This window comes from Mustela nivalis (assembly GCF_964662115.1).
Source record: "Mustela nivalis genome assembly, chromosome: 4".
NCBI lineage: Eukaryota > Metazoa > Chordata > Mammalia > Carnivora > Mustelidae > Mustela > Mustela nivalis.
The window spans coordinates 4,607,932-4,632,297 of record NC_139023.1 but is presented as its reverse complement, the minus strand read 5'-3'; the positions used below and the strand labels follow the sequence as shown (position 1 = coordinate 4,632,297).

Sequence of the window (24,366 nt, the reverse complement as noted above, 5' to 3'; positions counted from 1 at the left end):
CATTTTTTGATATGTTTGCCTGTTTCGTGTGTGTTGAGTTTGAGGAGTTCATTATAGATCCTGGATATCAACCTTTTGTCTGTACTGTCATTTGCAAATATCTTCTCCCATTCCGTGGGTTGCCTCTTTGTTTTTTTGACTGTTTCCTTTGCTGTGCAGAAGCTTTAGATTTTGATGAAGTCCCAAAAGTTTATTTTCGCTTTTGTTTCCTTTGCCTTTGGAGACATATCTTGAAAGAAGTTGCTGTGGCTGATATCGAAGAGATTACTGCCTATGTTCTCCTCTAGGATTCTGATGGATTCCTGTCTCACATTGAGGTCTTATCCATTTTGAGTTTATCTTTGTGTAAGGTGTAAGAGAATGGTCGAGTTTCATTCTTTTACATATAGCTGTCCAGTTTTCCCAGCACCATTTATTCAAGAGACTTTTTTCCCTGTATATTTTTTCCTGTTTTGTCAAAGATTAATTGACCATAGAGTAGAGGGTCCATATCTGGGCTCACTACGCTGTTCCACTGGTCTATGTGTCTGTCTTGGTGATCACAGCTTTGTAATAAAGCTTGAAATCAGGTAACGTGATGCCCCCAGCTTTATTTTTGTTTTTCAACATTTCCTTAGTGATTCGGGGTCTCTTCTGATTCCATACAAATTTTAGGGTTATTTGCTCCAGCTCTTTGAAGAATACCGGTGGAATTTTGATCGGAATGGCATTAAAAGTATAGATTGCTCTAGGCAGTATAGACATTTTAAACTATGGAAAGAACCAAGATGCCCTTTAACGGACGAATGGATAAGGAAGATGTGGTCCATATACACTATGGAGTATTATGCTTCCATCACAAAGGATGAATACCCAACTTTTGTAGCAACATGGACGGGACTGGAAGAGATGATGCTGAGTGAAATAAGTCAAGCAGAGAGAGTCAATTATCATATGGTTTCACTTATTTGTGGAGCATAACAAATATCATGGAGGACAAGGGGTGTTAGAGAGGAGAAGGGAGTTGGGGTAAATTGGAAGGGGAGGTGAATCATGAGAGACTATGGACTCTGAAAAACAATCTGAGGGGTTTGAAGTGGCGGGGGGGTGGGAGGTTGGGGTACCAGGTGGTGGGTATTATAGAGGGCACGGATTGCATGGAGCACTGGGTGTGGTGAAAAAATAATGAATACTGTTTTTCTGAAAATAAATAAATTGAAAAAATTAAAAAAGAAACACTATACATAAATAAAATTGGAATAAATAAAATCAGGTGGAAAAAAAAAAAAGAGTTATCCTACCTCTCTTGCTTCTTCACACTAGCCTGGCTTAGCATCCTCTCAACGTTAGGGTCCAGGGCAAGCCACACAGGGTTCAAGGGCATGTGCTTTGAGGACCCAAGGTTCTGCACAGAATCCTGAGACCCCCACCACCAAGGAGACAGTGGCAAACCCTGATTTGCAAATGAACGCCTTTCTCTTTCCCACACATGACATTCAGCTTTAGGACAAGATCACAAAACCCCTCAGCCCATATTAAATATCAATCACAGGGCCTCATGTGATAAGGGCAGAAACAGTGTATTTTGGATGAATCCCAGGAAACAAATTATACTCCATGTTCTTTCTTTTTTTTTTTTTTAAGATTTTATTTATTTATTTGACAGAGGGAAATCACAAGTAGGCAGAGAGGCAGGCAGAGAGAGAGGAAGGGAAGCAGGCCCCCTGCTGAGCAGAGAGCCCGATGCGGGACTCGATCCCAGGACCCTGGAATCATGACCCGAGCCGAAGGCAGCGGCTAAACCCACTGAGCCACCCAGGCGTCCCATCCATGTTCTGTCTTTAAAGGAGTCCCTCTTCCAAGGGGGCAGGGAATTTGAGACTTGTCCACAGTCTGACCAGACGGAACTCTTCCCGGCTGTTTACAAGGGCTGTAATTAGCTTCCTGGAAGAATATAGGCGAGCAGGGCAGCACTGCAGACCTTGCCAGGTTCAGTCCAGACTATTCCTGGGCCTGAGGCACTGGTTGATTTGCTCTGTTCTGGAAGAGTTACTGCAGTTTTCCAGCCAGAACTTTTGAGAACTCCAGTGGAAGCTATTAGAACTCCTCTGTGGGATTCACCTAGGATTCTGGCCCTGGGCAACAGGTTCTAATGGTCCAGTGATTCAGAGTTACTGCCCTCCCCTCCCCAGCACCCCTGCTGTCCACTCTGTGGTCTCCGTGTTTCTTGTGTGCATTTCATGTCATTGGTGAGATTGTGACTCCCCACCTCCCCACTCCGAAACTCGCCATCTCCTATGCCTTTCACAGTCCCTAAACACTAGTGGGACTTTGCATTCAGTTCAGTAACTTCTCTGTAAATGTTGACTGTGTGGAAGGACTGGAGAGGCTAGTCCTCGAGAGAATGTGTGCTTTTGCATGTCTGTATGACTGTGCAATGTAAATGAGCCCCAGCCAGATCTTACAGGGACTGTGATTTAATTCTCTTGCCATGAATCAAACCAACAGTAAGTGGGACGGGTGTTAAGCTTAAATATCTCCGCTTACCATTTGAACCATCCGTACCACCTGTGGGTTTTTTGCAACCTGCCCTTTTGTTGCGGTGGGTCCCCTAATTCTCTTTTCAGTCCCTTTCATCTTTTCATTGTTCTCCAAGGCACAGTTCTGTAAACCACACAGAGCCCTTTCAAATTCTCTTGCATTTTGTTTGATTCAGGCAATTGACTAGTACTGTCAGCTAATTGGAGTGGAAATGTAAAATGAAAGCTGTATTATTCAGCTGCCAAGTCTCCTCACTTGGCAGGGAGTGGGGGATGCCGGTAATTGTACCAGGAGTGTAATTGCTCTGGGTTCGGCCTCTGGATTTAACAGTGAACCCTGGGAGGGTCTTCCTCGGAGACACCGGATACCTGCTTCTCTTCCGTGGCTTCCTGGCAAACAGTGAGGGTTGAAGCAAATCAGATCTAACCAAGCGTTCTTCTGTTGTTGGAGAACACACCTGCTGTGTGTTGTGCTGACTGCGGGCGTGGATCGCTTGGTGTAAGGACTTAGTCAATATGTCATTCCGTCAGAACTGGCAGTGAATTTCCTCTGGTTTGGAGTGGCGGTGGAGTCCGCGTTCCCAGAGGGAAGACGCTAACCTCACGTGCCAGCCGTGGCCTGTGCCAGGATGTTCTGGGGAACAGGAGCTGATGCAGAACAGAAGCCCATTTGTAAAGCAGTTATGAATGAGGGACGTTTGCAGGTCTGGAAAGAGCTGAATAGCGTAATGGAAAAATAAGGAAAGTAAAATGTAGTTGATGAGTTCATCATTAAAGTTAATTATCTCCGTGGTTTGGGCCCAACCAAGTTGGCTTTCTTTTTTCTTTTCTTTTCTGTTTTTCTCCCCCCACTTTAATTCATAAACTGAGTGACGGTGGCCAACAATACTTTCGGGTAGACTATGGGGCTGTAGTGTGTGAGATCGTACGGCAAGGGGACTTCGCTCTTCCCCACGGCTTAACCCGAACCCGCAGCGATCTTTGTCACATACCCTGCCTGGACGGGGCTTCAGAGTTCTCCTCAACCCAGCATTGTAAGTGCCTTTTTTTTTCCCCCTGCAGAGCAGGCATGTGTGAGAAAACCTGTTCACCATCTCTGACTTAGAACTTGAGAAGAATATTTGCACCATTAGCCCAGGAAATGGAAATAGCAGCAGCTATATAATCACGGGGCTCTTCTCACTTGCCAAGATTCAGAGGGTTGATTTGAGCAGTGGGGTCTGGCACAGTGTGTTTCCATACCGTTATTACTTTATTACACCATGTGGCTTTATAGAAGGGTTCCTCAGACATTTCCAGAGGAGAAGCTGTTTTTGTTTCCTTAGAAGTTTAAGATCTTGAGTAAGATATTGAGAATAAGGTTGCTAAGGCAGGGCTGGCTACCCTTGTTGGTCCCAGATTCCCTCCTGCACAGAAACCCTTGCAGGGAGGGAGGGTGGAGGGGGCAACAGCAGCCAAAGTCAATGCGGTCCGGTGATCAGGTGCGCACAAACCTGTCGAGAGCTGTTTCTCCAGAACCAGTATGTTTTAGTCGAAGGAACGTGGTTCTTGAAACCAAGCAGTCCTGGCTTCATATTCTGGATTTCCCAGTGAATATAAGTCTCCAACAATTTTTTTAAGTTTTGTTTTTTGTTTTTTTGGTTTTTTTTTTTTTTTGGGTAAAACAGAAGCAATAATTAAGTAATTTACAGGATTTTTGCAAATTAAATGATGCGTGTAAATTCATACACATATACCCCCATTTCTATGTAGTATGTATATTATAGGGGTATATATGCATGTGTATGCAACTATAATATACACATAAAGATATATATGACACACACATATATGGTATCTTGTAAATAGTAGCTGTGATTATTATATGGACATACAACTTGTGTAATGACATTTTAAAATGCACACTATAAAATGGAGTTTGGAAAGTTGTATGTTTGATTTTTTTAAAAAATGCATTGTCTTCATGGTATCTTACTTTGAAAAGAAAGCTTTCTAATTTGCTTGCACACTAGGAGTGGTTGTATATTGATGACCTTGGTCATGAAAGCACACACGAGAAGAAAAATCCAGCAGATGAGGAACTGCTTTATAACTTGGCCACGGAGATGTGCGGTGATGACCCCTCTGAGGAGCAGAGGTCAGGTAGAGATTTATCTGGAGTACAGAAAAGGTCCAAGGTTGGAGAATTGGGAGCCTCTGCTCTACCCTATAAGTATAGGGCACTGTGCTGAGGAACTGAAAATGTGTTACCTAATTTATCCTCCTAATATTCCTCTATAAAGATATTTTATTATCTTTATTCTTTTTATGTAAAAGTAAACCAAGGCCATTAGGATAATTATCTTGTTTAAGGTTCTGTAACTATTTAGGCAGGGAGCTAGATTCCCACTTCCAGATGTATGACTCCAGACTTCATCTCCAGATTAGGGACCCTGTGCTCTAACCTCTGAATTTTATAGAGGATGGATCTGAGGACCTGGCAAATGACTCGTCTGGTGTGCCTAGCTTGCTGAAGGCAGGTTCTAACTCCGAATCCAGTACTCTTTTTTTGTACTTGGTTCTCTTTCCAATTATTCTTTTCCTTTGTTCCCTATTTGTTTTAAAAGTCTTATTTCTTCAACTGTATTTCAAGTTCGAGTGCATATGTAAGGGACAGGGTTGTATTTTCTTGCTTAGCAGAATGACAAATCCTCTATAAATTCTTGGTGACTCGAATTGTTGAAGGATTTGGTCCCTGAAATTCCATTTTGAATGAGGCAGTCTTTATATACATATATCTAACTTGGGGCTTTGAGACATTTGATCGTTACTTTATAATAATGGTTCTCAATGTTACTGGATCCACTGCACTTTTTTTTTAATCTGATCTGACAATCTTTATCTCTTAACATTTTCATTCAGTGTAATTACTGATACTTGAAGGTTTATATTTACTATCTTACTGTTGTTTTCTGTTTGTTTTAATGTTCTTTCTTTTTTTCTCTCTTTTCTTCTTTTGAATCAATCCAAAATTAATTTCCCCATCATTTAGCTTATTAGTTATACATGTTTTACTGTTTCTTTTAGTGACAATCCTAGGGATTACAATGTTTGCTAATTATTTTGTCTCTTCCCAACTAGGACTAGGACCTTGAAACACTTTATTTTTTTATTTAACCCTTTGCTGTCTTATGTCTTATTATGCAGTTTATATCTTCATATATTTTAAATCCCACAAAATGTTATTTTTGTTTTGTGCAGTTATTTTTTTAGATTTATCCAACATTGGCCCTTCCCATTACTCTCAATTCCTTCCTACATTACTGTGTTTCCATCTTCAATCATTTTCTTTTTGCCTGAAGAACTTCTCTGACTTTTTGTTTTTTTTTTTAATGTTCAGGTCTATGGGTGAAAAATTCTCATAAGTTTTATTAATTTAAAAGCTTCATTTCAATATTATTTTGAAGGCTATTCTTGCTGGGTATAGAATTCTAACTTAGTGATTGTTTTCATTTATCGCTTCAATGATTTTGTTTTCTGACATCCATCATTTTTTATGGATAGGTTGACTATCAGATTTATTGTTCTTCTCTGAAGATAACTCTCCTCTCCTCTATAGAGTTGTTTCCTGTATGGAAACAACTGTATGGAAACAACTTAAATGACTGGATAGATAAAGAAAATGTGGTGCACACATATGGCAATATTATTCAGCCTTTATAAAGAAGAAAATCCTATCATTTGTGACAATATAGATCAACTTGGAGGGCATCATGATAAGTGAAATAAACCAGACTGAGAAAGATAAAAATGACATGATACCACTTATGGGTGGAATCTTAAAAAAAAAAAAAAATTAAACTCATAAAGCAGAGTAGAAAGTGGTTGCTAGGGGCTGGAAGGGTAGGGAAGAATAGAGAAAAGAAAAAGATTTTATTCTTTACTGTTAGTTTTCAGTAGTCTTACTCTGATGTGTTTAGGTATTATTTTCTTTATATTTATTCTGCTTGGCAGTCATTACTTCTTGAATCTGTGGCTTAATGTGTTTCTTCTGTCTTGGAAAGTTCTTGGCTGTTATTTTTTCAAAAATGTATTTCTGCCCCTTTCCTGTCGTGGTTTTCTCAGTTGCCCATATGTTACAACTTGAAACATGTTTCATTGTCTCCCGTGCTCTTTTCTGTTTTCTATACTTTTTGGTTTTTGTCCTTCAGTTTGGATATTTTCTGTTGGTATCTTCTTACCTACCAGTATTCTTTTAAGCTATGTCCAGTATGCAGTTAAAATTAATCTCATTTGTTTGTATATTTCTGTTCTAGAATTTCAAATTAATTGTGGTTGGAGATCCTGGTTATTTGATAAATTTTCATAGTTAATTTTCAATTTCCAATATATTTTTTGTCCTCTGTTATTTTCATAAATTTCTAAACAGAAAAGGTACAATCTTTCTTTGAGTTACATGATAATTAAAATTCTGGATGATTCAGAGTGTATTATTACCAGTCAGTAAGTTCTTTGTGTTTATATGTAAAACAGAGTGAGGATAAATATCAGATAGTTATAAGCAGATTTTTTACTTACACGAATGTTCAGTAGGATGTTTGAATGTCATGTGGAAGTGAGACAGTTTTTCTTCATGTTTTACATGACATGAAATCTAGAATTTATGGTCCCTTTCTGTTAAATGCCAGTAGTACCTCACAACCCTCAGTCTTCAAAACAAATTCTCAAAATGCTTCCTAGGGAGGCATAGCCCTGTTTAGGAGCCTGCTTTACACAAAAATAGTGAGGTTGCATTGCTTATAATGAAGTCTTTGACTCAGGGCCTTGGCCAGGACTGAAAATAGACATTCAACTACCTGGTTGAACGTGAGTATCAGAACAGCTCTCAACCATTTACTGGATGGCCAATTTAACTAGGCCAGCTGCCAAGAGCCTGGCTACAGGAAAAAAGTGTTAGGGATTAAGGACATGCAGGAGCACTTCAAGTGGTGTACAGTGTTGGCATGCTGGAACATGATAGCATCGGGCAGGTGAGCCTGGCATTCAGTCAGAAATAGAGGGGTCCTTTCAGAGCAAATGTCTTGACTGAGACTTAAGTCTAGAAGGCAGATCTTGGAGCATATTGAGAATGGCCATTGCACATACAACACTTTTATTGGACATCAAGGGGAGTGAAGTGCTGTTGTCTGTATATTTGGCTTTTCAGCAATTACATCACACAATAGCTAGTGATTATCTAAATTTGGGAATATCTGTCCAACCATAAGTCAAAAACATTGTAAGTGCCTGCTATATTTTAGTCACTATGGGAGCACAAAGGTACTTATATATAAAGAAATAGTCTACTCTTGGGTATGGAGGAAGGAAAACAAACTAATTTTAGAAGAATGATAATGGTTCACCTCCCCTTCCAACAAGAAAAGACATAATGTGAGAGATGATAGAATAGCAATAATTAATTTCATGGGCAAACATTTTGAATATTTCTTTTTCTCTATTTGCCTTAGGAATATGACATGAAGGTTTTGAGAGCAGAATTTTTAGAGGAAAAAATGTAGTTACAAACTTATAAGGTATAGTAGGGTCTCCCTAGTATCTGACTTACTTAAAGTGGAAATATGAATCAGACTTTTTCTTCATTATAGAGCTTCTTTTCTGGGGGTAACATCTCTAGAAATTTATGAGGGTTATTTTGTCGTTGGGGTACTCTTAAGCTTGCCCTTTTACTCTAACCGGATTATGTTAGAATGAGTGGAAAGCTGGATATAAAAATAGAAGAGCTTCAGAACTAAGCCTATATTTCCATTGTCTCAGAATTAGGAATATGAAGCACATTCACTGGGCATTTAATTTTATTCTACATTTTGAAGAAATTCTTTTTCTTTCTTTCTTTTCTCTTTTTTGGTACGCTTTTCTAGGAGTATATAGCTTCTACGGCACTGTCTAGTGGGATATCTTGAAAACATTTAAGCTGTGGGAAAGTTAACTCCCCCTTGCCTTGGAAACTGGAGATTCCAGGAGGGATTTTCTAAAGCTCTAAATGCTACAGCTACTCCCTCTGTCATAGAAAATACCATCATCAACTGATTAATGTTGTGGCAAGTGACCAAATTCATAGCTAACATTTATTGAGGGCTTCCTATGTACCAATCACCGTGCTAATAAGTATACTAATTTATTTCATCTTTATTATAACTCTGTTGAGTTCTATCTTATCCATAGTTTATATGTTAGGAAATGGACACTCAGAAAAGCCAAGAGATTTGTTCAAGATTCCACAGCTAGGGAGCAGTTGAATTGGTATTTGAACCCAAGTTTACCCACTACCGTATCGGTATTGCTACTTGAGTTAGTATAGTCTGTGACCTTGTGTTCATAAACCAAGGCTGTGGGTACAGAAGTAGATTGGTTGGAAAAACAAAAGCTTTAGAATCAAATGGACACTGGTTCAAATAAAGGTACTATCACTTATAAGCTCTGGTAATATTACCTAACCTCTATGAACCTTGGTTTCCTCATCTGTAAAGGAGGGGAGATGATATCTCAGAATATTTTAGGAAGAAATATAAAAGATCTGTATGTGCCAAAGAGTCTGGAATCCAGAAGGTGACGTTTTTCTCCTTTTTCTTTTTTGTGAAAAATAGAACTCGGAAGTCTGGCATTGTGGAAGTGGTGGAGCTTTGGGGACATGAGTCAGGGAAATACTGACTTAGTCAAGCAGGCAGAGGGGTCCTCCCTGAGGAAGTGGTATTTCAACTGAGACCTGGAGGACACGTAGAAGTTAGATGAAAAGGGGTAAGGGTGTATAGGGCACCTGGGTAGCTCAGTCGGTTAAGTGTCCAACTCTTGATATTGGCTCAGGTCATGATCTCCGAGTTGTGAGACGGAGCCCAGTGTTGGGCTCCGTGCTGGGCCTGGAGCCTGCTTAAGATTTTCTTTCTGCCTCCCTCTGCGCTTCCCCCCTCAATAAATGAAGGAGGTAAGAGTGTGCTTTGCAGGCATGGGGAACATTTTAGGCCGGTAAGTCACTTGACCTCACAGCCCTTTCCTCTGAAATTTGGGGTACTGCCCTCATGTCCTCATCTTGGCCTGTAAAGCGAGAGGGTGGAAGTGACCGTGATGTGACCTGGGAAGACGGCTGTACAATAGAAGGCATTCATTGTCATTGATGTCCAGTGACAGTGGTGTGGCATGGAAGAAAAGGATGGGTTTGAATCCAGATCTGCTCATTACCAGATGTGCTCTAGACAGTTCCTTTACTCTTTCCACACCCTATTCCTTCGTTTATAAAATGAGTGCTTTTATGAATGCATTTATAAAATAAGGCTTTGCTCCCAAGATGCTGGGAGGAGCAGTGGGCTGGCGTGTATACTGGGGACCTGCAGAAGTGCTTGTCCCCTTTCCTTCCCTGCCCTCACTGTGCTCCCACACCATCCCAGGGAGATGTATGTGCAGGAACTCGCTGTTAACTTGCCATGCTTTCAGCGTCTCTTGTCAGCCAGCTGAACAAAGACATTTTCAGTTATGTGAAGCGGCTATCTTTTCATCTGTGATTCATGCTGTTGTTTCTGTATCCAAGCTGATATTCTTCTAGTCGGTGCCTTCGGGTTTATCATTTTAAGCCAGCAGGAGGGGGAGATCAGGTACAAGCTAGTCACTCCAGGATGCTGAAATGGGAAACTACTTAGGTCTTTGGTACGGAAAACAAGAAACTCGGGGAGGGAGCCTTCTATGGAGCGAGCTTTTGAAATCGGTCTCAGACTGGGAGTGGTCTGCCATTTTCTCTCTTATTTGGCATTAACTTGTATTTGCTCCTCCTGAAAGGAGAGAATTTAATGTCAATGTAAGGGCTCCTATCTTTTCTCAACAATAAGTAGCCTCTGCGCTTTTTTATTTGAGGCCGGATGAGGAGCTTTACATGAACTTTAAAATGAGATTGAATGAAAAAGGTATTGTTTATCTAAGCTGTCTGAGGAAAGGCACTTGGGGAAAGAATTGAACTCTAAAATAACCTTATGAAAGTTATTGATTTGTTTCTTTATGGTTCTTTGACAAACAAGAACATTATTTCCGTGCCTGAACTGGAGCTGGGTCAAAGAACTCTTTTTTATAAATTATCTTTTCTGAAAACCAGACTTGTCAGAAAAATAAACCTCCAGAAATGAAGATATGAGACTCAGTTGAATATCATGGCCCTTTCTTGCTTTGAAGGACAAGTAGGGAACGCAATTAATTTTTAAAACTCTCACTGAGTGCATGAAGGTTTAGGAAGATAAATGGCTCACTGTTGTCAGTTTGGAAGGTTGCTTGCTTCAACGCTACTTCCCCTGTGCTAGTTTAACTCCAAAGCCCAGATTCCATTTACAGATGGTCAGCACGAAAACGGACACAACATTTTTGTTGTTGTTGTTCTTATACCTTATATTTTAAAAGTAACTTTTAAAGGTCACAATAAGTTCCATCTACTACGTGCAAATACTGTTCTAGACATTAGGGACACATCAGTGAACAAAACAAACAAAATTCCTGCTTTTTTAGGGCTCCTTCCTGCTCTAACGGGAAGGAGAAAGACTGTTAGGAAACAATGGTATAGTACCATGGTAAGTGGTGACTCTTAGGAAGAAAACCATGTAAGGGAATAGATGCAAAATATTATCTGAAGAGGTGGTGTTTGAACAACCACTTGAATAAAATGAAGGAATAAGCCATGGTGATGTTTGGGGCAAGAGCACCCCAAACAGAGGGAATGCCCCATTTTAAGGCCCTGAGCTGGGAACATACTTGGTAGTTCCAGGAATAGCAAAGAAGACCAGTATAGCTAGAGCCAGTAAAGAGGGTTTGTGAGAAAGGGTACATAAGGAAGTCAGCGAGAGAAATCAGTTGCCACTTGAACTTCGGAGCAGTAGAGAAGCATGACCAGATGCCGTCAAGCTGTGGCAATCCTAGCCTGAAGCTTGTCTGCATTCCGCATCCCCACTTTGGAGCCTGGCTTGCTCTAAGTCACAAGTCATGTTCCAGGTGCTTGGAGAAACTTTTAGCACCCCATTCCTTGAAGGAGCTTCCAACAACTCTCATTTGTCAGCCCCAAATTTACCCCTAAACTGATCTGTGTGACCACATAATCTTCAGCTGGGTCCTCCCATTTGACTCAAGGAAACTTTGGGTCAACCAAGGGTCAGCATAAGGACAGAAGAATCAGTAATCCTTGATGCCAAGAAGATCCATCAGAATTAGGAAAACAAATTAAAAAAAGGAGAGTGTTCTTCTAGGATGTAAGTTTACAGGGACCTGATGCCCAAGCTGCCCATAGCTGCTCCCACACCCAGGGAAGCCAGGGGTCCTGGCCTGCATCTCCCTACCTGGGAGGTTCACATCAGCTCCATGATCTCAGCACTGAGTCTCCTAAGGATGGTTTTGAGAAGCTGAGATTTTTGTGAAAACAATTCATTTAAAGAAATATGTTTCATTGAATACGGGAATAAATATACATGCCTATTATACTGGTCCAGCTTTTCTAGAAAATTTTAATATGCTATGAGAAATTATATAAGTTACATTTTTGTTACTGAAAAAAAAAATGGAAGCTGTGGATAAGGATAAAGGAAAAATCCTGAGAACGACCGTCTTTCACTTACTGGTTTATGTAATACCATGTATATAAATATGTTTTTATTATAAAAATGACATTTTAGTCCATGTATTATTTTGTAACATGGAAGCACAGTTTTGGGTGAGCTTTATTTTTTCTCATTTCTGTTCTAAGAAACCAAGGGAATTTAAAATGAGACGAATTAATCAATAATTGAAGGAGTGTTATTATACCATTCAAATTGAAGAAAATTTATGTTGACAGGTGATCTACTGGTATTATAGAATACTGTAAATAATTTCCCCCCAGAAACTTGAGTGAGAGATATATTCATTGTTTATTTTTAGGATTAATCAAATGTTCAATAAATACTTAACCAAGTGAAATTGGTTTTTTTTCCTTGAATTACTTGGCTATTACTTTAAGATATTTGAAGATGGAGATACTATATTATCTTTAAGAAATTTGATTCACGTATTATTAAAATATTAAAAGCTGTATTAACAGATCATATTTTGATTGCTTTTTAGGTTTGTCATAATCTAATCCTTTAATCTGTATTCTAGGGAGAAACTATTTTAAGACTTTCTTTTGCAAAGTGTATTAGGTTGGAAGAGAGGATTATAAAGCAATGAAATTGCAATAGTAACACAGAAGATCTGTAAAACTTGCTTTACAATGTTATTTCTTTGGACTTTATGGCTTTATCCAAAGTTTTAGCTATTGAGGAACTCTAGTATCCCCACCTTCATAAAGCAATTTTATGGAACCATAGAAATTGATTCGTAAAGTTTTAGACCTGAAAAATATATGGCCATCTATCCGGGCCTTGGTAAAGGGCTCATTTTATTTAAAATTAGCCATAAATTACTTACTCTATGAGGACATCAATATAAGGAACTTTTTGACAAGTCCAGTGGCTAGATGGGGAAGAATTTTTTTCAAACATGGTTTGATTTCAGTAAAGTAATACTTGAACATTATGGGGGTTTTGAGGTGCTATCACTTCGACATTGTTTTTATCAAGATCTTGCATCTTAACTGGGATATCTCATTTTGCCTGGATGGATATTTTCTTGAGGGTTAGCAAGTTCTCAGGGTTGTTCCTTAGTTCATCCAACACTCAGGAGCCGTGCTCGACGAAGGGCACACCCAGAGAGGCATAAAACGAGACCTCCTTCTTAAAAGAGTCATAGTCACGGTCATAGCCTGGTGGGAAGACAAATACGTCAGCAAATTCAGGAAGACTTCTTGGGTTAATTCAAAGTGAGATAAACCTCACTGAGATAAACCTCACTTTGAATTAACATAAAGAAAAATTTATGTGTCTTTGAGTGAAAGTAAAATATCACTCCTTGTTTTTAGAAGATCATGTTTAGAGCTCCGTAAGCCAAGTCCAGTGACTGAGAGCTGCTAACAAGGGTAATGGGCTGTTTTGGAGTGTGGGGTCGTTGAGAAAGTAAATGACACGCAGAGGCGTTGACCCCTGGTGTAAGAATGCCACGCGTGGAGAGAGTGCGGGCGACTGAACTGAGAGACATAGTGACCGTGTGGAGGGGCAGGGCCTCCTGTGTCGAGAGGAAAGGAAGCCTTGGGTGCGCGCCGCGTCGGCTCAGCCGGACGGAGACGTCCGCTTACCTGAGGAGCGCTAAAAATGCGATCTCTGCCTTCATTCTTCCCTTCTGCTGCAATCTCCTGAATCCTTCCAGTGTTAGAGTCCTAATAGTGATTTCACTGTTTTGCGTGTGTAGGCTGGAGTAGGAAGATGAGAAGGTCAGGTAATCATGGCACGGTTTTCAGTGGAAAAAAGGAAATGTTTAGGAGATGCTGGCGAACTGTGACATCTTAAAAACATTTGGATTAAAAATAAATAAAGCTTAATCGGCCTTTAATAAGTTCCAGGCACCGCTCAGACCTTTTAAACCATCACCTCAGTTGAACCTTTTTCAACAATCCTATGAGTTAAGTACTTTATCATCCCTGCTTTACAGGTGAGAAACCCAGGGCACAGATAACCTTAACTTGGTAACGGACTCACCCTTCTGAGTGGTGACTCCAGGATTCCAGCCTGGGCAGCCTGGCTCCGGAACCTTGACCCTTCAGGTCTCCTAGCAGCTCTGTGCGCTTGAGCAAATTGCTTGGCCTCCTGCATCTTGTTTTCTCATCTGTAAAATGGGAATAGTCTAACAAAGGTGCCAGCTCCACAGAGCCGTCACACATGTAAGTGCCTTGCAGAGAACCGATGTGCAGGTACTTGTGTCTCTGCTGGGCCCCGGCCTTCTAGAGTCATGGCGGAGCTCAAGAAAGCGGCCTAGGCCACCCTCCTCTAGTACCACAGATACCTCCTCTGTCAGTGTTTCCTGCTCCAACAGTCACGCATAAGTCAGCATGAGATAATAATCAATAAATGGTAGCCGCTGGCTTCGTGAAGTTGTCATTTTTATTTAATCTGTATCCTGGAACTGATACTGTGCTCTTGAAATCAGCGGGAAACATATATTACCTCGTGCTTGGGAGGAAATTTGTTTCTCTTCCCCTGCTTGTCATCACGCTTCTGCTTAAGAGGAGACTGTAGTTGGCACGGTATTGCCAATTTTGGAGGAATGTGTTACAGAACAAGAAAGAAAGAAAGAAAGACATTCAGAGGTATTCCGAAACAGGTTCTAGTTATCATTTGCTTTGACTCAGAGTTTTTGTGAACTAGCTGCTGGGAATGGAATCTTGCTTTCAATATCTTTGGTATTTCTTAAGCAACTTTGGGTTTGAAGCACATTCTCTAAGAGGTTATACCCGTAACATTTCTCAGTCTGAAGAGATGACTTCATTTATGTTTGGGAATGTGGTGCACACCCGTGTAAGTCTGTCCTAGTGTTGGCGTGCCAGGCATGGTCCTCCAGAGAAACAGAACCAAAGGAGGCATATGGGTATCTTTATATATATGTATATATAAAGTGATTTATTTTAAGGGATTGGCTCATGGAGTTGTGGGGACTGGCAAGTCCAAAATCTGTCGGGCAGGCCAGCAGTCTGGAAATCTAGGCAAGAGTTAAAGTTGCATTTGTGAGTCTGATTTTGAAATTTGTAGGACAGGCTGGTAGCCTGGAAACTTAGGCAGAATTTCCACACGATAGTCTTTTTTTTTTTTTTTTTTTTTTTGTCAGAGAGAATGAGCTCAGACAGAGAGGCAGGCGGAGGCAGAGGGAGAAGCAGGCTCCCTGCTGAGCAGACAGCCCGATGTGGGACTCGATCCCAGGACGCTGGGATCATGACCTGAGCTGAAGGCAGCTGCTTAACCCACTGAGCCACTCAGGCGTCCCCATCCACACCATAGTCTGGAGGCTGAATTCCTTCCTTTCCAAGAAACCTCAAGTTTTGCTTTAAAGAGCACCACCTGATTGGATGGGGCTCCTCACGGCACCCAGGGGCATCTCCTGCAGTTTAATCAGCTGATTGTGAAGGTTAATTACACGTCTAGACTATCTTCACGGCAGTGATAGGCCGGTGTTTGACCGAACAGCCAGGCACCGTAGCCCGGCCAACGTGACATTAACTGTCACACTCGGTTTCCGCTTTTTTGTGGGGAAGTTCCAGTTCACCCAAGTTCCAGTCAAAGGCTTTCATGGTCATGATCCCTGATAACGTGTGAGTCTGATGGAAGGAACTCGTACGCACGCCTTGTTTGTACCCCCGTATGGGTGGCACACAGCTGCCTGGTCACAGCCACCCAGTGCGTGGGTCGGTCTGCCTTAAAAACACTCAACTACTTCCTCCGGTCTTGGTTTCTACGAGCATCACAGTAGGCAGCGTGCAAGGGCTAAAAGGTAAGGTCTAGGGTGCTGCTATTAACTAACGGCAAATGCTGCTTTTAGGGTGTTGGTTCCTGCTAGTGCAAGGAAAACCACGTTTTCCTTTAAACATGCTCCGATGGTTTCGGTTAGTTAACAGCAGAGAAACTTAAAGTCAGGGAGCAACCTGTCCTCCTGAGGTTTCAGGCCAATCGATGGATTTTACTCTGGGTATCGACAGCTCTCTGCTGCATGCCCTTGTTTTTGGCTACGTGGGCTGACTGTGGTGGAATGGATTATACAGCTTTTATTGCCTCGCGGGGCTTAATCAGTGTCCGGCAGGCCCTGTGTCTGCCTGTGACTTTCCTTTGCCTTTTAATTGTTCAGACGGTGGGGCTGTTGATGGGGCTGCTTCTCTGGCCTCCTCCCTTGACTGATTAGTTTTTAACTCAGAGCCTGTGTTTCCTTGCAGGACGCCACAACTTGGAAGCCTGATTCCTGCCAGAACTGCCGTTGCCATGGCAACATCGTTATCTGCAAACCCGCTGTTTGCAGAAACCCTCGGTGTGCCTTTGAGAAGGTACGGCATCCTAATTATATCCCAAATGTCATGGTAAAGTCAGAGCAGGTTAGGGTTTTTGTGTCTTTTCAGTCATCCGGTTCTGACACGTATCCCAATCTCTAATTGGAAGCCTTATGAAATGCAGGAGAGAATTTTAACACATCACATTTAAAAATATCTTAATTTCTACTTATTGAGAATTTACTCCAGACTGGGCACTCAGTTAGTTTTACAGGTGTTACCCCACTTAATATGTGGGGGTAGGAATCTTTCTCCCTACTTTATAGAGGAGGAAATGAAGCCTAGAGAAATCAAGCTACTTAACCACAATTATGCAGTTAATAAACTGCTGGTTTCCCCGGGCTGACAGATGCTAAAGCCACAGATACGCACCACCACATTTACAAGCACTGAATGGATGGAGAGTCAGCATTGACTGCTTGAAGATAATTTTCTAAAACCATTTTTTGTTCTGCCACCGAGTGTGTTACTGCCCGGCGGTTGAGCTCCCTCGGAACACGGGAGAGGCTTTGACTCCAGAAAGCTCCTGGTTGGCCAAGCATAGGAGGGATGTTTTTTCCTCCTTTCCCCTTTCTTAAACATTTTCAGTTTTTCTGACTATACCTCTAATTCTGTTACAATATTTTTTCCAGTTGCTGACTCTTTTCTTTTTAAAGTGAATCTATTTAAAAAACAGCTTAAGCTTCAAGGTGGAACATTAGAAGCTTTCTGGAGAAGACTAAATTATTTTCTTTAGAAAATGTTCTATCAATTTCACAATCACGGTTTATGTTTTTAGTTCCCTGCCTCCCCCATAATAATCTTGAGACGTTATGCCGTCTAGTGCCGGTAAGTTTCTGTCTGTTCTTAACATCACAGCGAGGAAGGGTCTGCATACCTTTTGTTGTAGGCCTCAGTTTCTTCATGGGTGTATTTCTGAGAAGCCAGGTGTACATCCAATGGTTGGTAAATTTAATAATATTTTCTTGTATATTGTGGGACGTTTTATTTTATGGAGCAAATACTCCTAAAATGTCTCTACTTAGCTTGCTGAATGATTCATGTCAGAATCTGAATTGCTCATATAAAGACCATGAAGACATGCCGTCTTCCATTTCATGTAAATAACTGTGGTATCATGTGAGAATAAGAAGCCTTGGGGCGCCTGGGTGGCTCAGTCATTAAGCGTCTGCCGTAGGCTCAGGTCAAGATCCCAGGGTCTTGGGATCGAGCCCCGCCTCGGACTCCCTGCTCGGCGGAGAGCCTGCTTCTCCTGCTCCCACTCGCCCTGCTTGTGTTCCATCTCTTGCTGTGTCTCTATCAAATAAATAAATAAAATCTTTAAAAAAAAATAGAAAAAGAGGGCTTTCATTAAATGTTAGAAAGATATCGATTGTGTTGCTGGAAACTAAATGTATTCTATTCCAGGGGTCAGCAGACCAGATCTGACCTGCCACTTGTTTTCGTATGACCTACGCATAAAGAATAGTTTTTATGTTTTTATAAAAAGTTAGGAAAAGACAAATGGAACAATATTTCATGATACAAAATTGTAGGAAATTAAGTTTTAGTGTTCATAAATAAAGTTTTATTGAAACTCAGGCAGGCTCGTTTGTTTATGTGTTGTCTGTGGCTGCTTCTACACTACAAGGATGAAGTTGTGTAATTGCGATGTAGACCAAATGTGGCCCCCAAAGGCTAAAATATTTATTATCTGGCCCTTTCCAGAAGATAAGTTTCTGGCCCTTGTTGGATACGGCACGTGACGTTGTCCCTTCCTCATTTGTTTTCCTAGTTTTTCTCATTTTGGTAAATGGCAACCCCTTTCTCCCAGCTGCTCAGGCCAGAACACTCAGCATCGTCCTCAACCCCTGACTCTCCCACGTCCCACATCCGGTGCATTAGCAGACACCCAGCTCTTCCTTCATGAAACCACAGGTCCCAAATGCAATTTCCCTGCTTTTCAGTCTGGTCCCACCTGTTCTCATTTTTTTGGTCCGTATTCTCACTGTAGCCTTTTAACTTGTTTTACTTTTCCTGTACTTGTCTTGTTCATTGTGATCTCGATACAGCAGTCAGGGTGGTCCTATTACAATTTAAGTCAGGTCATGTTGGTTCTCTTCTTAAACCTCTCCGATGGCTTCCCGTGGCTTCTCACTCAGAGTAATCACTCACAATGTCCTGTTACGGTGCTGTTACACCTCTGTAATTTGTAATTAACTCCTGTTACGGAGCTGTTACACCTCTGTAATTTGTTATTAACTCCTGTTCTTTCCCTTGCTCACTCCGTGTCAGACTCCACGTCTGCTTGGTGTTCCCTGGAGGTGCCAGGCACACTCCCACCGTTCCAGCCTTTGCCCCCTGCCTTTCCCACTAAAACTGCTTTTTCTCCAGATACAGATAATATATGTGGCTTGATCCTTTACTTCCTTTAAAGTTTGCCCAAACACCAGTCTATTTAAGATTGTAAATCCCTACCCCACCGCACATCTCCTATCCCTCCTCCGTGTTTTATTTCTCTTCTTGACACTAACTAATATCAGACATACTGTATATTTTACTGATATCTCTTGTTTACTGTCTATTTTATTTACTGTGTATCCTCAGCACCTACAATAGCCCCTGAGCGTGGTAGGTACCCAGTAAATCTTTTTTTGACCGACGGAATGAATAAATGAGAGACGAAGCTAGAGAACTGTTAAGTTCAAGGTTATGGAAAGCCTCGTACTATGCTGCATGCTTGGGATTTTATTTTGAAGATGATAGACTTCTAATGAAGATTTCAGGCATATGGGTAGAGTGTCCAATGTGTCCTTCAGAAAGACCTCTGGTTTCTCTAAGAGAATGCATGATGTTAGAAATGCAGAGATCAATTCAGAGGCCGTGAGAACAATCCGGATGAGGGGATAAACACCTAAATCAGAGCACCCGTGGCATCGGGCTTAAGAGGAAAGGGTGGGCTAAAGCACACTTAGGGGATAGATCAGCAGAAGCAGATGAAGTCAGGAGGGTGAGGGAGAGAAAAAGGAGAGAGGATTCCCAAATTACGGTGTAAGCACTCTGGTTATCTGAGCCACCCACTGCTATTAGAAATATGGGATAACGAAGAAAAGCATTCCGTCTGGGAGGAACGTGATGGTTTCATTTCAGGGAACATTGCGTTCGAAGTGTCCTTGGAGGAGCCAGGTGGATCAGCCACCCCATATACAAATCAAAAGCTCAGAGGAGAAAGCAAGGTTGGAATCAGTATATGAGTATTATTAGCATATAGTCAGTAGCATAAACCTTTAGAATTAATGAGTTCATCTTAAGAGATTTTGTGAAGAAACAGTGTAAGATCAAGGATGCAATTTGGGGAACACTGTCATTTACAAGGAGGTGAGCATGAGAGAGGGAACTTAGGAAAATTGAAGAGACGTGGTCAGAGAGGTAAGAGGTAAGAAGTGGTCAGAGAAGAGAGAGGTATTGTGGTAGCCAGGAGGGTAGAGAGTTTCCGTAAGGCGTTTGTATCAATGGTGTTGATCACAGGCCACACTGAAGCTGGCGTCACCGGAACGGTGGGAGAGAAATCTTCTATTGTAGAGGTTTGAGGAGTGAATGGGAAGTGGGGAGAGGAAGCCAAGCAAAGGCTGCTCTTTCAGGGAGCTTTGCTGAGACTACGAGAGAAATAGGGCAGTAGGCAAACATCAGTACATCTCTGAAGTTTCTCTGAACCTCCCATCCCTAACCATTGAGTGCTCCTGTGTGTGGCCATGGCGCTTTGTGCTTACCTTGATTATAGCCCTTGACCAGACTGCAAATGCCTATTTATTTGTCTGCTTCCTCCTTCAGACTCTTGGCTTCTGGAGAACAAAAACCTTGTCTTCTTCACTGTTGCAGCCCATCAAACAGCACAGTGTATGACGCTTAGTCAATATTTGTAAAATGACCAAACAAGACTGATTTAAAAACAAAAACAAAACCAACGACAGCAAAAAGTTGTATCTGGAAAAAAAAAAGGACTTTGTTTTTGATATTAGCACAAAAGAGACATGATCATACGAGGAGGAAAAGGAGGACCCAGAAAAGAGAGAAGCTGCAGATATGGGAGGTGGAGTAGGTAGAGTGCCGGACAGAGACAGAAGGAAGGAATTACAAGGAGTGGTTTTTAGGGAACAGAGCATGTGGGATTCAGAGCTCGGGGTGGGGAGGACGACCCTTCTCTCAAAGTGGAAAGAAGGAGCCATGGATAGATACAGAAATAGTTAAAGTTGTAAGTAAGAAAAGTGACAGGATACTAAAGTAGTATGTATCTAAAGGTGTCTATTCTTACTTTGTGAAGACTTTGAGGTTCGGCTGGGAGCTGGAAGAGAGTGAAGGTTAGGAGCTGTCCCAGAGGAGAGAAAGGGACTGACCAAGGTTGAGGTAAAACAGGAGATCAGGAACCTGTGAGGGTATCAAGCTGCATGAAGGAATGATTTTCTAAGGGATGTTTCCCTGCCAAGTGTAAGGGAAGAAAAGAAATTGTGGAATAGATCCAGGATTGGGATTTTGCCATAGTAATGGCAAGAAAGAAAGATATGTAGGAAGTATTGGGGATTAAGGCTAACATGAATAGGAAAATGAGGCCAGTTGGCTAAATGACCGCAAGGAAAAGAATATTCAAGGCACTTTCTGAAGGACGTGGTATGAAGAGGAGTGAAGATGAGAGAGAGCTAAAGGCCAGAAGGTTCAGATTTAGAGAGCTGAAGATTTCTGGTATAGAATAATTTGGGGGTATAGGTAGGTTCCAAGGTTGACCATGACCATGGGAAGCTCAAGTGAAGTGAAGAAGATGATGTGAATTGAGGTGGTTAAGAATGTACAAGGATAGAATGTCACTTTCAGAGACATTGAAGTTGTCCAGAATTATGTCTAGACATTGTGTAGAAAAGAAACTGAGACCCAGGGCCCAGGTCTTTAGGGAGTGAGTGTGGAGGAGTGCTCCGCAAATTCGTGAATGACAGTGATGAGAATGCCATTATCAGAGACTGAACTCATGGACTGTGAACTCTAAGGAGGTTCCTCAGGGGTAAAATGAGAGGGTTATACCAGATGATCCAGCCAAAAGAAACTTCCAACTCAAAGATCATGTGAGTGGGTCACGGAGTGCTTGGGTTCTTTAAGTCTTGAAGAAGATCATAGAACGTTTGAACTGCAAGAGGCCTTTGGAATTCATTTACTCAGACATCCTCATTTTCTAGACAAACAGACTTTTGGGGTTTTAGTTGCTCGCTTAGAAACAAAGAGCTACTAAGTGGCACACCCATGACAAAACCTTAGTCCCTAGCTCATAACTCAATGTAACCTCTACTCTACCATATTGCTTTTAAGTTTTCCTTTGTGTTTCTCAGTAGCATGCGTTGCTATTCAGATCTGCTCTGGTATATTTATATTAGTTTGTGGCACAGGTTAATGAATCACATGTACCCTATTATTATAATTAATGACTTTTGTTACTCCCATCTTTTAAAAATGTTTAAAAGCCCTTTTACAATTTGTTTTACTCATGGATTGACCGGAAATAACGTACTGTCAGTGGCAATTCTAATATTTCTTTCTTCCTTCCCTCCTTTCTTTCTTTCTTTCTTCCTATCTATGTATCTATCTACCATCTGTCATCTCCCTAGGCATCCTATTCATATATAATAGATTCTATATCCATTCCTACTTCTACCTAGAATAGCTAGCTAGAGAGCCAGCTGCATAGAACTGAGACAGAGACAATGTGAGAAAAACAGAATAGAAGTATTTAGAACTTTGATTATTTAACCCAGTCCTGTGAGGACCAATCCTCTCTTCAGGATTTCTGGAAAATATATATGTGTAGAGGACAATGCCATGTGAAGGAACATTGTATTACGTGATGGGGATTCAGCTGCAAATTTGAATGCAACTAATAATACTACTTGCCCAGTTAAGCTACACATAATACAATTCTCACAACTTAATTAGGTAAATACTCTTATTAGCTGTATAGGTATAATACATATATAACACATATTTTTATTTATACACATATATACATATGCACAAAGATATGTACGTATACATGTATACATGTATATACTTCGAAGAGTACCTGGCTATTCTAAGTACCCAGTTAAGTGTTAGCTATGCTTGCTGAATGATCATCATAATTATTTTTTGTTAGTTTTTATAGACCCTGGGCAAGTAATCTTGCCCAGCCAGCTTAGCAGTCTTCAATGCTATCTCTTGCCCGTATGGTCACTTCGCACCGTTCCCCAATAAGGCTAGGGTTATGTGTTCCAGGTAGCCCATGGCTCCAAAGCTATGCAAGGTCACATGGTTAGAGAGCAAGAACTCGGTCTCTCCTTCTCTAAGCTCCCACATGCAAAATGCTTTGTTCTTCCTTTAGCCCCAATCACCTCTTTTTTTTAGTTAATTATTTTTTTAAATTAAAATATAATGTATTATTTGTTTCAGGGGTACAGGTCTGTGATTTGTCAGTCTTACACACTTCAGAGCACTCACCATAGCACATACCCTCCCCAGTGTCCATAATATACACCCCCCCCACCCCCACATCTAGCAACCCTCAGTTTATTTCCTGAGATTAAGAGTATCTTATGGTTTGTCTCCCTCCCTGGTTCCATCTTGTTTCATTTTTCCCTTCCTTTCCCCCACGACTCCCCATCCTGCCTCTCAAATTCCTCATATCAGGGGGATCATATGATAATTGTCTTTCTGTGATTGACTAACTTTGCTTAGCATAATACCCTCCAGTTCCATCCACGTCATCACAAATGGCAAGATACGGGGTTTTTTGATGGCTGCATAGTATTCCATTGTGTATATATCACATCTTCTTGATCCATTCATCTGTTGATGGACATCTAGGTTCTTTCCATAGTCTGGCTATTGTGGACATTGCTGCTATAAACATTCGGGTGCACGTGCCCCTTTGGTTCACTACGTTTGTATCTTCAGGGTAAATACCCAGTAGTGTGTCCAATCACCTCTTTGATGTACGACCACAAGTTCAATAGTTAGACTCAAGTTGAGGACCCTTCCACTGCCAGTCACAAATAAAGAATATCACATTTATGAAACGAATATTGGGGGCCAAATCTGAAAATCAGCTTTGTAGAAAACAAAACTAATTTGGGAAATTTCCTTGAAATCTCCCTTGAAACTATTCCTTGAAATCTCCCATCCTCCTTGCCTTTCTCCCTTGCTCCCTGCTTCCATGGTAGAATACAAACAGCTTGGTGATCTCATTTTCTTTGTGAAATTCTTAATGGAAAAGATGCTGATGTAGTTTCTACATTTTACTGTCTTAGTGAAAATCAGGGAAGTCTAGTTTCCTCTTGAGTTCAGAGGGCAATTTTCTGAAAAATCATTAATGTTGCATAGTATAAACAATTTTATAAACCCCCATATTGTATATTTTATCTTTTATCAAGCAAATTAGAAGTTTGCTTGAAATTTGGTGATCACTATTGCTATAAAGAATTCTATTTATCTGTTTAGTGGGTGAACAGTGGTAAAATCTTAGTCCTGTTTCTCACCCGCTCTTATGAATGTAGTTATATTAAATTAGAATGCTCTCGTGGATATAATTTTTTTAAACGGAAGCAGCTCCAAAACATGAACACACACACACACACACACACACACACACAGACACACACATTTTTCTTTCTACTGGGTGAACTCTTTGTAGACTTTTATTCTGTGGATAAATCATGAATCCCTGGTTCATGCAGGTTCTCTTACTATTTTTGGTCTAAATTACTCATTGCCCGTTCTGTCACATCTTCAAGACTTGTGGAAATGAATACCGAGATACCTAAGAGGAGCAAGCAAGATGAGTCAGAGGATCACTGGGCCCCAAAGCAAAACGTATGCTCTCTGACCCACAGTTTTAACAACGCAAGGACAGACGGATTG

General features: G+C 41.1%; 1 protein-coding gene across 5 annotated transcripts in view; it reads left to right on the top strand.

The window, feature by feature from the left end:
• FRAS1 (Fraser extracellular matrix complex subunit 1) overlaps nucleotides 1–24,366 on the top strand; it is a 409,483-nt gene that overhangs the window by 133,314 nt on the left and 251,803 nt on the right. For all 5 annotated transcript variants that reach the window (XM_082726544.1, XM_082726546.1, XM_082726545.1 and 2 more), the window contains exon 3: nucleotides 16,345–16,452. In XM_082726544.1, the coding sequence (XP_082582670.1) occupies nucleotides 16,345–16,452 (108 nt within the window). The remainder of the gene's footprint in view (nucleotides 1–16,344; nucleotides 16,453–24,366) is intronic.